This window comes from Polypterus senegalus, chromosome 2 (genome assembly GCF_016835505.1).
Source record: "Polypterus senegalus isolate Bchr_013 chromosome 2, ASM1683550v1, whole genome shotgun sequence".
Taxonomy (NCBI): domain Eukaryota; kingdom Metazoa; phylum Chordata; class Cladistia; order Polypteriformes; family Polypteridae; genus Polypterus; species Polypterus senegalus.
The window spans coordinates 259,871,745-259,888,288 of NC_053155.1; the positions used below are offsets into that span (position 1 = coordinate 259,871,745).

Sequence of the window (16,544 nt, forward strand, 5' to 3'; positions counted from 1 at the left end):
CAGAAAAGATGTCCAGATTCGTAAAAGTCGTGGGGATATCGTTGTGTCTTCAGTTTTGCAGTTAAGCTCGTGTTTCTTATTTTTTTCTTCATGGTTAGGGTATCTGATACTGCTTGCTCAACATTTCTGTCTCGTGCAGCTACCTAATTCGCATGCCTTTAATGAGAAAACATATAAGAAACAAGTGCATAAACAGATAGAGGCACAACTGAATGTATACAAAGAATTGCGTTCGCTTGAAAAACAACAAACTAGAAAATAGTATCTGAATGATAGAACTACAGATTATTCAATCGTTTAATTTACTGGGAAGTTTTCTAACAGTCACCCCTTCAGTCTCTAAATTCCGCACATTTCCATTTTTAAATCTAAAATCTGTTTAAATGCATTCATTCTGTGATTCTGTCAGTGTTTTCCGCATCACGCAAATCATAGGGCCCTAAGTATGTGCTCTACTAATGTTTCCAAATTATTCAATTGCATTTGTATTTTCAAGAAACCACAAACTAATTCAAAGATCTAAAGTGGAAATAACTACTGTACCTTTGACCTACAGGCACAAGGTTTGGGATAAAGCAGTATTTTAATCACTTAAAAAGTAAATGTACAAATGTAACAAGTAAACAGGCACAAGATTCTAGATAAAACAGTGTTTTAGTCAATTAAAATGAAAATCTACAAATATAACAAGTAAATGGACAAACTATAAAAAGTCAATATAAAAATCCTGTTCATCAATTATTGTTAAGTGGCACAATGTCAAAATAAAGACTATTCTGCATTACAGTTCTTTATTGACTTTACTGTTTATATATTCAGTACTTTTCAAACCACAAGAGAAAAAATACACTAGACTATACTAATGTCCCCGAGTAAGGTCCCATTGGTGGGGCATTTTGTTTGAATGAATGGTGACTATAATAGAACGAAGGAGTGAGTGCATACAGTACATGCTTATGAACACTGCAACAAATTTCTATCCAGGAATGGTTGGTTCCTATCTTTTGACCACTGCAGCTGGAACTGATTACGGCTTCCCACGACTACAGTATATATTAAAAAGGCAGGCTCAGGAAGAGGATGAATATATTGACAGAGTCCATGAAAACACACATTGAAAAATATATTTACTGCTGGACAGTATGAATTTGGGAGAGAAATCTGTAATTATTCCTATGTGATAAAAGGATTAGTCTTACACTTTATTGGTCCCAATATACTAATGTACAGTAGATTCCGAGTGATACTAAGGAATACCATCTTTAACAATCCATTTTTACAAAAGGGAGCATTCTTTAATGTCTAAAAAAAGGATTTTAACTTTTGGATTATTTGCTTTAACTAGAAATTTGTGTAAAATGTTCAAACAGAAAAAATAAAATGCGTTAATTTAGTTAAGGCTAGGTGACCATGGTGAATGAATAATCACTTAGTGAGAGATATTCTTACAACAATTCATAAAAAATATTTGAAATTGACTGTCTGTGTATTATATTTAAGTATAAAACACCTTTATTGACACCTTTCTTGGGGGGGGGGTCAGAGTAATTTCACTTTTAAACATTACTGAACCACCTCATCCAGTTTGACTAAACTGATAAGCAGCAAAACTCAAAGACCTCTTTGTTTTCAAATACAGTAGATCATACTGCGTGAAGAAACCAAACTATATGCTTTTGTAGAGGGGAAATTTTCAGAAACAAAATCTTTTCACTGGTAGTTAGTCATCTAGTTGAATTAAATTATATAACAAGGGAAAGGAGTTTCATTTCCAAAATTTTTCAAAAGATAACTTTTGCTGTTTTTGAAATAGTTTGGTTATATACAGGCAGATAGGCAGCAAAGTATCATTGCATGTAGTCTATGAATGAAACAGATGGCAACAAAGGGTGGCAATATTACGAAGCTATTAAATTACCTAATGATAAATGATAAAACTTGATGTTGAGCACAAGGAGAACACTAAAACTCAGTGGAGTGGTTTTTCCTTCCCCTTGCTATATACAGTAGACCCCTGCAAAGTCGCAGTTCAGGGTTCGTGGACTCAGTCATTCGTGGATTTTTCTTTAGAACCAAACTATTAATTGATAGCAGAAAGCGCAAATATCCTCCACAATTTTTATGGCATTTTTTGTGGCAATACTGTGCTGTAGAGAGAATAGGAAGCAACCACTAAGGGAAATGCGGTTTGGGATGGTGAAAGTAGCCAATCCGAGAGTGTTATTCATTTCTCCTTGCTGGTGATTGACTGCTGTCCTGTGACACAACTACAGCTGAGTGTCCTCATTTTCTATTTTGTTACTGTATTCATTTTGTTATTCTTAAACGCACAACATGTCACCGAAACGGCGTGCACCTTCTAAGGCTTCTGGCACTGAGCCTAAGCGCTAGAAAAAATTTAAAATACTCCAGGAGAAGGTTGAACTACTGGATTTGCTCCGGGAACTAAAAAGTTATGCTGCAGTAGCACGCCACTATGACATTAACCGTACACTACATAAAGAATGAAGCAGCAATCTGGAGAACCGTATCTGTAAGTTTCTGTGATAGTGCCAAAAAGGTAACGACCGTAAGGAATAAAAATATCGTCAGGATGGAATCTGCCTTGGCATTGTGGATCACCAACTACAGGAAGAACAACATCCCCTTGGACGGTAACATCACCAGTGAGAAAGCATGGAAATTGTACCAGCAGTTCGCTACAGAAGACAATGTAGAAAAATCCCATCACAATGTTCCTGAAACCTTTAAAGAAAAGCCAGCATGAAACCCCACCAGAAGAAGACCCGTCCAAAGATGCACCTCATCATCATCAATATCATTCATCATTGGTGAGTACCCGTACATTTTACTGTATTTCAATTAAATGAAATTATGTATTTACTCTACTTATAACAAAGAAAACAGCGCATACCAAAGAAAACACGCTTGCATGAATTACAGTACATATATAGCAGTAACATCAGTATTTTACATTCTAGCACCGTGGGAGTATGTAATACAGTACTGTACAGTATACGGGTTTACCTTTGCATTCTGTTTTTAGGTAATGTATTAAGGTAATTTTTTTAGGTAATGTATAAATGTATTAAGCTGAGTTTGCAACAAAATTAAAGTGCTTTGGGGCATACTGTATTTAGGGTTTAAACTATAAAAATAGGCATTTAAAAGGCATTTTTTAACCACATCCAAAAGCCGCGGTTTTTCACAATTCGCGGGTGCTCTAGGAACGTAACTCCCGCAAATTTTGGGGGTATACTGTACAACAGACTCCAAAGAAAATTATGTCAGCAGCTTTACTGTATACCAGATGACTGACAGAAATAACAGGTGAAATAACTTTTCATGCATGCACAATGGACAGTCAAGCAACATAGCTTATTTGTTTTGGGGTACAAATAAAATACAGTTTAGGACCTAAATCATCCTTATAAGAGCACACACTCTATGTTGAAATGCCTACATGTAATAGTGAATTTCTGTTGACATATTTGTCTTGTAGCTTTCAGAGTACAGGGCTGTATTTCTCAAAAGCACTGCATCGTTAAGAACATTGTAAAATACATGTTAAGGTTGATTACTAATTTATAGATGTTTCTCAAAACCATCATAACTAAAGTAGCATTTTAAATACTTTGCAATCAACATGCTCCTTAAACCCATTTATTAATCGGCAAGTGCTTCTTAAACAGGCTTCCTCTTGTGTCAACCAAAGCTACAGGCAAATGTTGACTCACAGAATATGTTAAATTCACATTATATCAAATCTCTAAGCATTTGTAATATTAAGATTTATACAGTATGTCCCCTACATACATACCTTCAAGTTATGAACTTCCAAAGATGTGAATGTTCAATAAGTTAAGAACTACAGTATTTAAATAAGAGAAAGATTAAAATTGTACAGTAACTTCAAATTTCGAGGCAGCACGTAAGTTTGTTCTTGTCTGCCCTATGTGGAGTGAAAAACACACGTTATTATAGCTTACATTCTTAGTCACATGCGTGCATCCTAACCAAGTGGTTGTGCTTTTGGCTGTATCTCAGTTTACAGTGAGTTAAAGTATCATGATTTATTTCAAGCCCATGATGTCTGGAATTAAGCCTAAAAGTAGCGGTGATGTATTGCTAAGAAGTGCCAAGCAATAACGAAGGAAACATAAATAAAAATAACAGAGTAGAGCAAGGGGAAAAGATGGTCAATATCACTACTGTGTACAATGTGAACTGTTCAACCATCACCACGATTCTATGAACAAGGACAAAATCATGGAACATGGATTAAAGAATATATTTTTGCTATGCATCCAAGCTCACTAGCTGTAAGTGAGTTTACTAAGACGAGCTGAGAGAAAACATGGGGAAAAAAAAGAACTTAGTTGTTTATTGTTAAAATGCACTTGAAATCAATACAAAAATACCGTACGTAAATAATGTGTGTCACAAGAAAGAAGGCGAGTCCAAATTTCTTTAAAAAAAAAAAAAAAAAAAATTAGTTTATCATCTCAAAGTTATCCAAATGGGAGCTGTCTCTTCAGCACTCTCTGAAACGCCAGCATGCATGCAGTGATGCTGTAATCATCTTGCAGTCACACCCTTCTCAGATGAAAAGAGTAAAGAGAGTTCATGCACAAGTGAGAAAACAGCAAATGAACACATGGACATGGCCTAGTCCGCTCCCGGTTTTAAATGATCTCTAAATCAAACAGCGGACAATAGACGCGTTACACGGCGAGCCTTTGAACTTGCAGTTGCACCGACAGCAGACAAACAATCCCTGTCTACATTAACAAAGTTTTGGCATGCAGCACAGTTGGGAGGTTGTTGGGGTCTCAGAAATCTCACAGTAGACATATTAACCTTTAAAAGCTATTTGTACTGTATGCACAGTACAAATAACATGTTTTTGATAAGTGTAGAGAGGTATGCTAGGTCTGCTTACGTAGACTCGTTCGCTAGCAGTCTGCGAGTCTACTGTACTGAGATCAAATGATGGAAAAAAATGGGAATAAAAAATAACTTTGTTTGCTGTTGTTTGTTGTTAAAATGCACCAGAAATCTATAACAAAAATAACAAGTATTACTTTTAAAAACACTTTATGTACAATTACTTGTGCATGTACATTTTTTATAGAAGTTGAAGGTTGCATTTTGTTCATTGGGGCCTAGACTAACTTTGCTGGACTTGTAAAGAAACTGGACTTGCGAACACACGCTCGAAACTGAACTCATTTGTATGCAGGGGACTTACTGTACTGAATTTATAACACTTTCATGATGAAATGCAATAAAAGCAATTATATTATGACACTGTATAAATGTTAAATTTGTTTAAATAATTTAGGCTGTTGATAATTACAAATATATAAAAGTTGATATTATATTCTTTACAAGTTTTAAAGAATTAGTTTTCTAAGGTTGCAAAAATCTTTACTTTCACTGAGACATTTTTTGTGTTTCAATTTGTTATGAGGAGAAGGGAGGAGAAAGAAAAATCAAGGATAAGAACTGGTGAATGATGCCTTTGGGTTGAGATAGTATGGTTATAGTAAAGAAAGCCTACTGAGAAGAACATGTATTGAATTCTGCTCACAAACCAAACATTAGCACATTATTCGTATTCTACTAGTAGGCTGTGGCAAATACCCATTCATTCCTCCAAGCCTCTTGTAACCTCTTTACACCTGTCATCAATTATCTCTGCACTGAACTTAGATGATTTTGCAATCACAAAGAAATTTTTATGAACATTGTAGGAAGTTACTCTGAGCCAATATGGCAGTGAGTCAAAAGGCAAGAAACAAAATGTATAGTGGTGAATGGCTACTTGATGATAGCAGGGTGTTTCGTAGTGTGGTAGAAGATGTCATACCTTATGACATCTGCAGCTAAATCTCACACAGTGGATGGAGAAAAGTCAACCCTGCACATCAGCAAACCTGCAACACACAGGCATACCTATATGGAAAATGCATTTCCACTGTCTTCATGTAGGTTTATTATTAATATAATATAATATAATATAATATAATATAATATAATATAATATAATATAATATGAGAAGTAAACAGGCTGAAAGAGTGTTGGAGTTTGTAATGCATAATGGAATTTATTTACTTAATTTAATGACCGCGGAAAAATAGCAGATTACTCAAATTAAATATATGCCAGGCTGTCCAGGTTGTGTATGTGCGTCTGAGAGAGAGTAAAATAGTTTGTGATGTGCAGACTTATTCTCTTCATTGTATCATCCCATATTTGTTTTTCTCACTGCTGGAAAGGCTGCTGCATGTCTTAGTAAACAACAACATTGTGCGTCTTCTAAAGGAAAAAAAGGTTCTTCTTTAAAAAAGAGCGCTTTTCTTTTATGTTGTGCCTGTTATTTACAGGTTGCTGAAAAGTGGTGTGTAGTGCTCCAGGTATCTCTGCAAAAGGACCAAGGTCCAAGTATTCAGGGTCTTGGTGCTCCTTGTTTTGCTATAAGGTTGTAAGACATGGAAGCTATCCAGTGAGATGAGACAAAGACTGGATTCCTTCAGTACTGTGTCTCTTCAGAGAATCCTTGGGTATCGCTGGTTTGACTTTGTGTCGAACAAACAGTTGCTCATGGTGGACTGAATGAGGCACATTACCTGCATTGTGAGGGAGCGTCAGTTATGTCACTATGGCCATGTGGCACAATTCCTGAGGGTGATACGGCTCACAGGATTGTCATTGCTGAGGATCCTAGCAGCTAGACCAGGCCAAGGGGATGCCAACATAACACCTGGCTGCGGCAAACAGACAGTCATTTTATGAGCGTGGGACTAGACCATGTGTCTGCCAGTGGGGATGCCAACCAGTATCCTAAGGTGTTTTGTCTTGTGGTAGATAAAGCAATGCACTGTACCAGTGCATGCTCCCCAACCTGACCTGATCTTATTTCATTGCTTCTTTTCAGAAAAATAGAAACAACACGTCTGACTGTATACTTATTTATACTCTTTGTAGCATTTGGTTATTAAATTATGATGGCAGGTTTACATTACTTTTCTGAAGTTTATTTCAATCCACTGAAGGACTAATAATGAAAATATATAATAATATTATTGTCAATTGACTGCAACTTCTGGAGTGAGGTTATCTATGAATTACTTCATGCTTACTCGTAAAGTGGTTGTTTAAGAAGGATTTTTCAAGATTTAAGAATGATTTTAAGAAACATAAGAAAACGTAACTTGTGTGCATACAGTAATGTACATCTTAAATGTTGGTTGATAACTGCTAAGAGATTCACCATCAAACGTTAGCAATCTGGATTAGGATCTAGGCCAACTGATGTGTTTGGAAGTACAGTATAGGTGTGCCTCAGGTTAGGGAATTTCCCAAAAAGAAGCAGCACATAAAAATCAAGCTTTTCTTTTCAGGTAAATTCAATTTTTATCTTGCGACTTCTGATTTTTCCTTACGAACAAAAGAAACTAGTTTTGACAAATGTATATTATTGAACCTACAGACCTTGTAACTGTTTTCAATCCTTTAGTGTTTTCATGGACACGTCATCAAACGCAATCAACAGCACACACTTCTGGACAATGATCTGTTAAAGGTAGGCAGCTTAACTGCCAACTGGATGTTAAACTGAACAATAGAATCTGTTGCTTGTGATTCTCTGTGTCCCAAGTATGTGTTAGATCCATGTCATTTCGAAGTGGTTAAACTGCGATATCTCTAAGCAAAGACAGCATATGCCACTAAATGTAACAGGCAGCATACACAATAACATCTGTCACAGGTAAAAAGCTTGACTTGAATTGCTACTAGCAATTTCAAGCATCCTACACATGCATTCTTGCTGTGCCATTGTTGGGTGAAGGAGATGACACCATTAGTGTTTATTTTCTTTACAAAAACAGCATGTCAATACTGATGGATCAGTCATCAGTTAGTGGCAGATTCTCACATTATGCCTTTTCCGAATCTTTTCCAAACTCATTCATAACCTGAGCGCTACCTGCAGTAAACTCTGTAATTGTATTGCCTTTCTTATGGATGGATACCATAAGCATTTCCTTGCATTTATAGTGCAATGTAATGTCTAAGCCATGCTTTCATTTTTATTCTATTCCTTTGTTTCAGTCTTCATGCTCTCCCTCCTATCACCATTGTGGCTCAACTAACGATTGCATCCTGGAACATTAAGGGTGTCAATTTATAGATTAAGAGACTACACATACTTGGTTACCAAAAAGATACCACAAATCCAAGCTATTAGCTACGTGATGTACTTTAACATGAAAATAAGTGCTCTTTTGTAGTAGCTGCTTCTGTCAGTCCTCAATATTAGAAATGCCTTTCTTACTCAATGATATTTTCTTGGACCTCTCTGCAATTATTTTCAGCTTTGTACAGCAGAGATCTTTCTCTGTTCTCTCTCAACTGAAGCCAAGCTAGCACTGGTTCTTTTAAGACTCTGCATTTCAAATCAACAATCATCTGACTTAAGTATTTTAAGTGTATTTTTGTGTTATTCATAGGGGGTGGCACAGTGGCGCAGTGGGTAGAGCTGCTGTCTCGTAGTTATGAGACATGGGTTCACCTCCCGGGTCCTCCCTGCGTGGAGTTTGCATGTTCTCCCCGTGTCTGCGTGGGTTTCCTCCGGGTACTCCGGTTTCCTCCCACAGTCCAAAGACATGCAGGTTAGGTGCATTGGCAATTCTAAATTGTCCCTAGTGTGTGCTTGGTTTGTGTGTGTGTGTGTGTGTGTGTGTGTGTGCGCGCCCTGCGGTGGGCTGGCACCCTGCTCAGGGTTTGTTTCCTGCCTTGCTTGCGCCCCGTGTTGCCTGGGATTGGCTCCAGCAGACCCCTGTGACCCTGCAGTTAGGATATAGCGGGTTGGATAATGGATGGATGGATGGATGTTATTCATATGGTTGCAGGAAGCTTGTAGCTTGTGGGGGAGGGGTGGGGTAGGAGTGTTGATCATTTAATAATTTCAGCTTTGTTCCTTTACCTTATTAGTCTGTAGCTTGATGGCTTAACTGCAGCCTTCTCTTGCAGATGCCCTTGGCATTTGCTTTATCTCTATTTTGTGTGTTTACCTTTCTCACTTCATTTTACATTGTCTGGCTCCTCCTCATTCACCAGTATGAGGAAAGCCACACATGTGATATATTGTTCGACTCATCTTGATGTCTAGTTATGCAAAACAGTCAGCTATTTTTGGTTTTCTACATCCAAAAAATCCTTTTTTTGTTTTTTAAATTTTTGACCATACTTTGTGCACCCTTATGATAATGAGCAAACCAACGGGTGTCTTCAGCAAAAATGATCAAAATGATCTGAAGTTGTACATGCCACATCAACTGACACCAGGGGATATATCCCTAACAGGATATGAGGGATCAAAGTTACTCCTTTTCACAAAACTTTATAAAAAAAAAAAAATAGGGATCTGTAATATAAGCATGTGGAGTATCATTTAATGGAATTTCAAGATTGCTAATCACGTTCTAATCATTGGATACCCGATTCTTTACCAATGTTCCAATCCCAGAAGGTTAAAAATGATAAATTTCAAAACATGCAGAGTTTTGTTTTAGACTATTTCAAGGTCAGTGATTACAAATATTTTTTGATTTTCTATTAGTGCTTTTGCCCTCTATGGATCTCAATAAGAGGGTTAAAAATGACAAATTTTCAAGAATGTATAGATTTTAAACATTTAAATTATTTAAAACATGACTCACTGACCATTTATTTTTATTAAAACTAAACAATTATTTACAAATTTTGACTTAGTAGTTAAGAGTAATAAATACTTAAACTATATAGATATGAATTAACAAATTATTACTAAAGAAACTCTGCAGGTTTCTTTACATTACGATAAATACTACTTATAATGCTTACCTTGAGATAAGAGCCATAGTACTTGGTTACATAAGGGCTATCACACTGGCTCAGTACTGTAATTTCTTGTTGAATGTCTTCTATTTCATCTTCAGCTTCTTCTAAATCAATAATTTTAATAGCCACAACTTTCTGAGTCCGATTGTCAATGCCTTTAAAAACTTCACCAAAAGAGCCTTTGCCTATTTTTTCAAGTTTAGTAAAAAGTTCTTCAGGATCTGCTTTTAAATTCTGCATAATAGGGAAACAGAAGTTAAAAAAAATGTTTTAGTACTTCACACAACAAGCAGTATACAGTATGCAATAACAGAACATGACCAAAAGGTAGTTTTTTTTATTAAAAGCAAACGTGTAATAGCTCATCACTTTTTATCAAGCAGGTACTCTCCTACTTATCTGATAGTCTGTTGTAATTTAAACTTAAACTAATTTAAAATAACGAATACTTAGAAAATATAGCTCCTTTCTGAAAAACGTATTGCTGTAATAATAATAATAATAGACTATTTCTAATCAACTGTTTGTTTACTGAACTACTTCAGTTCTGTTTATCATTATTTGACTTTCTTTCATTTAATTCACATTATATACTCAATATCCAATTTGAATTTATCTACCACTGATATTCAGTCTTAACTTTGTAACTTGTGCTTGCCTAATATTGCAGATAATATGACGGACGTTCAAAACGTTTCTGCACTTTTTTTTTTTTTTTTTAAACTCTATTTACTAAGAATTTCAAAAACAAACTACATCACTTTTCTACATAGTCACCTTTGTTGGCGATGCAATTTTCCCAGTGTCATACCAACTTTTTAAAGCCCAATTACTACTCCTGCCTTCACCATTTCCAACAAAACTATATAAGTGTGGAAACTTTTTTGAACATCCCTCTATCATTTTCCACTATTGTAGGCCCCTGAATAAGTCCTTGTTAGATGAGCCATTATGTATGTAGTAGAGCTATGAATCAATAATTAATATTAAAAAGTCCCATGCTTAAAACAGTTTAATTATAAACATACATACATTTAAACAATAAGTTTGATATTTCTTCAAGTCTAACTTATTTTTTTTATAATCACGTGTTCTTAAATAAAGCATTTTAATGACTTTTTTTATGTTTGGATACTATGCTGTAGACTGCAAGAGGCGGCCCAATTTATAGAAATGCATCATTTAAGTACGCAATTTCCCATAGCAAATTAATGCAGAACATAACTGTGAAAAATCACTGAATTGAAAAATACTGAAATTTATCTATAAAATATAAAGGCAGCAAAAATACTATTAGGTACTAGAAGACCAATAATGTGATATTTTCACAATAAACTGTTAAACTTTCATACACAATGCTGAATACTGTTCATTTCTCAAATACAGATGAAAGTTGCATATTAATTATGGGGGAAATTAAGGGGAGGGGATCTTTTGATGTTTTACAACTCCTTTTCTTAAGTACATTCATCAAATTTTCTACGGCTATGATCTTTGTTACAGCTAAAAATACACAGTTGAATTTTACACAATCAGAAGGAAAAAAACAGGGCTATGGACTCTAACTCGTCAATTTGGAGTCAACTTTGACTCTGACTCCTCTGTTTGTAATTAGACTCATATATTCACCATGCTGATTGAAAGCACATAACATACAAGATACAAGGCATTTCATTACTGCCAACATGAATCATCAACCTACTTTTTAGCACCCTACCTGTTAAAGTTTGGATTTAATGGTTGCAGCTGTTCTATTTTGACCTTTAATATTAATTAAAGACATTAAAAAAATTGAGTAAACAAAAGACAAAACTTACAAAATTAAGAGTATTTTTATCAAAAAGCTAGAACAACAAAAGTTTAATTGTATTAGTATATTTGAGATTGGAAATTTTAACCAGTAACACAATAATTCCTTTAGACTGACTCTAGACTACTGATGCAGTAGCCTAGGATAAAAAGGCAGCCTAGTTAAAATCAATAAATAAATAAAAAGTTGCTGTATTCTGTTGTTGCAGGGCATTTTCATCCAAGACCCTAATTATGCTTTCTTTAGCTTTCGCAAGTACACAATCCATTCAAATTGGTGTTTGATCAAAAGACACTTAATCAAGTCAATGCTCTACCCTGGTGAATTGGTACCAACAGCTAAGTAACTGACATTACAGCAAGTTCCTCACAAGATACACTGAAAATATCAAGCATATTCTATAACCACAATCTTTTTTCATAGTATATACAGTAAAGAGAACGGAACACAATGGAAAGGCTACCAACAATATTCAGTAAAGTAACAAGGGTTCAGTCATTTTCATTTAGCCTTTCCAGGGTCAGGATCATAGTAGCAACCGTGGGTTGACAACATATTCCCAGCAGCCCTCTGCAGGTCCTCCTGGTGAATTATTACTCTTGTCATACAAGGCAAGAGATAGAGAGTTAAGAGATTTTCCTTGATTTCCCCATTAGCCTTCTCTCAGTTGGCTGTGACTGGTACACCTCTTGTGGATGGCACCCAAGCAGCATTCTAACTATATATCACTTTAACTAAGCAGAATCCACAGACTTAAAGATGGGAATAAAGACTGAAAGGTTAACCAATAGCTCTATCCAAGATCTAGTTCCTGTTGCACCACCATGGCCCAATCCAGTGCCAGTAAAACTGCTGCTTTTGCTTCAATGATAGTCAATCTCACAATCACTTCTACCCCATTAAAGTGCCACTAAAAAGTTCACTCTTGAAAAGAGACACTGACATATTTTAACTCCTGCATTTAGTGCACTTGTGAACACTTTACATGCTGGGGAAAAAACACTGTTTTACAGGGGATACCATTAGAATAACTTTCATAAGAACAGGAAATTGTGCCCAACAAACTCAAACAATCCTGGGGCCTCATGCATAACGCCATGAGTAGAATGCGCACTATAACATGGCGTAAGCACAAAAGCCAAAATGCAGGGATCTGTGAGTTCACCCACTTCCGCGTTCTTCCGCTACATAAATCCCGATCAGCGTGAAAAGTAATGCTCGTGCACGTGCTTGCTGTCCCACCCCGTCTCCTCCCAGAATTACCTCTTTGAATATGCAAATCAATATAAATAGCCCTTAAGCTCAGTATTCTGTGAAAAGACAATGGGAAAAGCAAGAGGGAAAATGGAAGAATTTCAGCAAATACCAAGTTGAGGCAAGGAAAAACATACTATTTGTTGGTTTAAACAACAAAAGGAAGTTGTTCGAATGAGATTGCGTGTCGGAGAAACTCGAAAGCTCAAGTTCACAAAGTCGCACAGTGCCCAACATAAAAAAGAAGTTGTCACATATCAAAGTCGGCGTGAAAAGGCGAGTTGTAGCCCATCGTTTGAGTGTCATATGAAAGCTTATTAGGTTACAGAGAAAAAACGGCACACAATAGGAAAAAAGTATGAAATGTCAACTTCAATCTCAAAATTTCCACTTTAATTGCGTAGTGTATTTTGTCATTAAAGTAAAACATCATAAACTTCATCTTAAATGACCAGTTTCTCAAATCACATCATAATTAAAGTAGTAAGTTAAATTCTTTGTTTTGTATTTGATCTTTTGCTTTATGTGTGTGAATCACTACGTGCTTCCACTTTCTCTTTCTTTGACAGGACACAGAATCCATTACATTTGTGATATTACAGCTCTCTGAATAATTAAAATACTGAGATGTATACGTGATATCTTTTTCATTGTGATAGGAGTTAAAGCATGTTATTAAACAGGGGAACACGGTGCGTGACTGTGCGCGACCTTCGATGAAATTATTGTAGCAGTACTGTCTCTTTCAAACGTACTAGCCTCCAATTCCTGTGCTTACTTTTCTTTCTCCAAATACCCAATCACCACACAATCAGCTCTGAAATAGACGTTAAGCCATCTGTAAGCTTACAACAACGATTCTTGAAAACTTTTAAGGAACATTGAAATATCTTTGTAGTACATGTTTGATTATTCTATCCATCTATCCTTCCAGTGTCGCGCCAGCGCCAGAAAGAATACAGCACAAGGAAGGATCAATCCACGAACTAGCTAGCGCTGCGGAACCATGTCCTCACATGTTTAATTATTAACAATACAGATTATTTAAATAAAGTTAAAATTTTATCTATATTACATAATCAACATATTTTGCTGCATTTCCTCTTAAAAATATTGTCATCATATGTAAATACGCGCTTTATAAAGTGGCGCAGGTTGTGTAATATTATAACTGTAGTGCAAGTTTACAGTGAGGTGATTGTACTTATAAGTACAAACAGTTCTATAAGGAGCACTTGGACTGACTGACTGTTTAAAGTTCTTGGGATGAAACTGTTTCTGAACCGCGAGGTCCGTACAGGAAAGTCTTTGAAGCGTTTTGCCGTAGCTGAGGCAGCGAGTGCTTGATGCTGTATACAGATAATTCTCTTTCCGATCAACTGCTGCTGTGATTCCCACTCAGATACAGTGATATAAATACTCCAAGTGGTGCAGTGAGAGTAATATGAAAAAAGATGATCCGCTGTGGCAACACCTAACGAGAGCTGCTGAAAGAAGAAAAAAAAAGGTGCAGTGAGAGTAACAACGGTAAAGCAGTTATGGTATTTGGAATACTATGGCTATTCGCCTCGACCATTATATTGTTACAAGTTAATTACAATCTGATGCATTACACTAATAAACAATATGCGGTTACTTTCAGTGTATTTATAAAGCCGCGGAAGGAATGTGAATCTAAGGAATAAAAAGTAACCACACAGGTGTGCCTTTATGCCAAGTGTAGTTTTTATACATCGTGATTTGAACATGGAAACGGTCTTACGCAACATTTCTGTGCATATGCACTGTTTATGCATGAGGCCCCTGGTCACTTAAATGCTCAAAAATAACATTATGTTCTAAAGTTGTCCAAATTACTATTGTCTGTCACAATACTTTGTCAGAAAGTTGCCAAGTTTTTCTTTACACAGAAAACACAGACACTTAAGTTACTGTGTCCCTGCTTTCCTGTTGAAGAATTTATTTTAAAGTAACAGCTTGGATTCACTGTACTAATTCCCTTTACAATTTTAAACATTTCAATTATGACACCTCTTAATCTCCACTGCCTAAACTGAAAAAGGTCAATCATGCTCCTCTTTGTCTTTTCTGTAATATGAAGATCAAATTTTCACAAAGGACTTCAGGTGAGGTCTCAAAAATGTGTCATACAGCTTACATACAACCCCCATTGACTTGTACTCCAAAAATCAGACTACAGTAATCCCTCGCTATATCGCGCTTCGACTTTCGCAGCTTCACTCTATCGCGGATTTTATATGTAAGCATAACTAAATATATAACGCGGATTTTTCGCTGCTTCGCGGGTTCCACGGACAATTTGTCTTTTTACTTCCTGTACATGCTTCCTCAGTTGGTTTGCCCAGTTGATTTCATACAAGGGACGCTATTGGTGGATGATTGAGAAGCTAACCAATCAGAGCACGCAGTTAAGTTCCTGTGTGCTGAATGCAGTGTTAACCAGGAAGTCTCATCTTGCTCATTCAGCATCAACGTGTTTCGCTGTGAGTTAACTTTTGTGCTCTTTTGTGTTTATCTTTGTGCATAGTCAATATGGCTCCAAAACGATCTGCTCCTGCTGCTGCTTCAGGGGCCGTGCCGAAGCGTCAACGGAAGATGTTAATGATTGCCGAAAAGTTAAACGTTTTGGATATGCTGAAGGAAGGGAAAAGCTACACCGCTGTAGGATGCCATTACGGCATCAATGAGGCTACGATTCTTTTTATTTAAAAAGTAGGAAAGGAATATAAGATCTACGGCCGCAGTGTCCTTTTAACCAGGGTGCAAAACGAGTTGTAAGTGGATGTAATAAGGCAGTAGTCTGGATGGAATCTGCTTTAGGGATTTGGATTGAAGACTGCCAGAAGAAGAACAACAGCAGTGCTACACAATCGCCTGAAGAGGCTCCTTTAGAAGGTCTGTAACGCTCTCCTTTGTTGTGCAGCAAAATTAAACTCATTGTTATCGGACAAGTCATCGTGTCATTGTTGGTGAGTAACCATAATTAATTTTCTACTTACAGTACTTAGTACATGTACGTACGTTTAGTGTCACTGTACACACATTTACTGTATACTATTTTTCTTGCATTGTACGTATTTATTGCTGGTGGCCTGTCTATTGTAATGGCTGTAACATATGTGATATCGGAGACACTCGATATCTTTAAAATAATATTTAGTTTTTACTGTATATAAACAGTGTGTTTATATACATAACTTCAATGAATCTTACCTAATATCTAAGATAATACAAAGGGATTATGCTGTATAACTGTGTGGGGAATATTTATAAACAGTGTGGGAGAGTTTACAAGGGCTTAAAATATATAAAAATAACCATACAAACATGATTTCTACTTTGCGGATTTTCACCTATCGCGGGGGGGTCTGGAACGCAACCCCCGCGATCGAGGAGGGATTACTGTATACTACATAACATTTTATTAGTCTTCTTAATTATTGCTGTAAAGTGGACAATCAATTTTCAAAGCTCTCATGATTTATTCAGATCCATCATTTCTACTTCCAATGTGCAATACTTAAAATTTACTTGATTCAATTTCAATTGCCACAGATCTGCCCAAGCCTA

The 16,544-nt window shown here is 36.2% G+C and overlaps 1 protein-coding gene across 1 annotated transcript in view; it reads right to left on the reverse strand.

The window, feature by feature from the left end:
• Positions 1–16,544, reverse strand: part of LOC120523807 (serine/threonine-protein kinase 24) — a 161,806-nt gene that overhangs the window by 94,731 nt on the left and 50,531 nt on the right. The window contains exon 2 of the mRNA XM_039745428.1: positions 9,893–10,123. Within this exon, the coding sequence (XP_039601362.1) occupies positions 9,893–10,123 (231 nt within the window). The remainder of the gene's footprint in view (positions 1–9,892; positions 10,124–16,544) is intronic.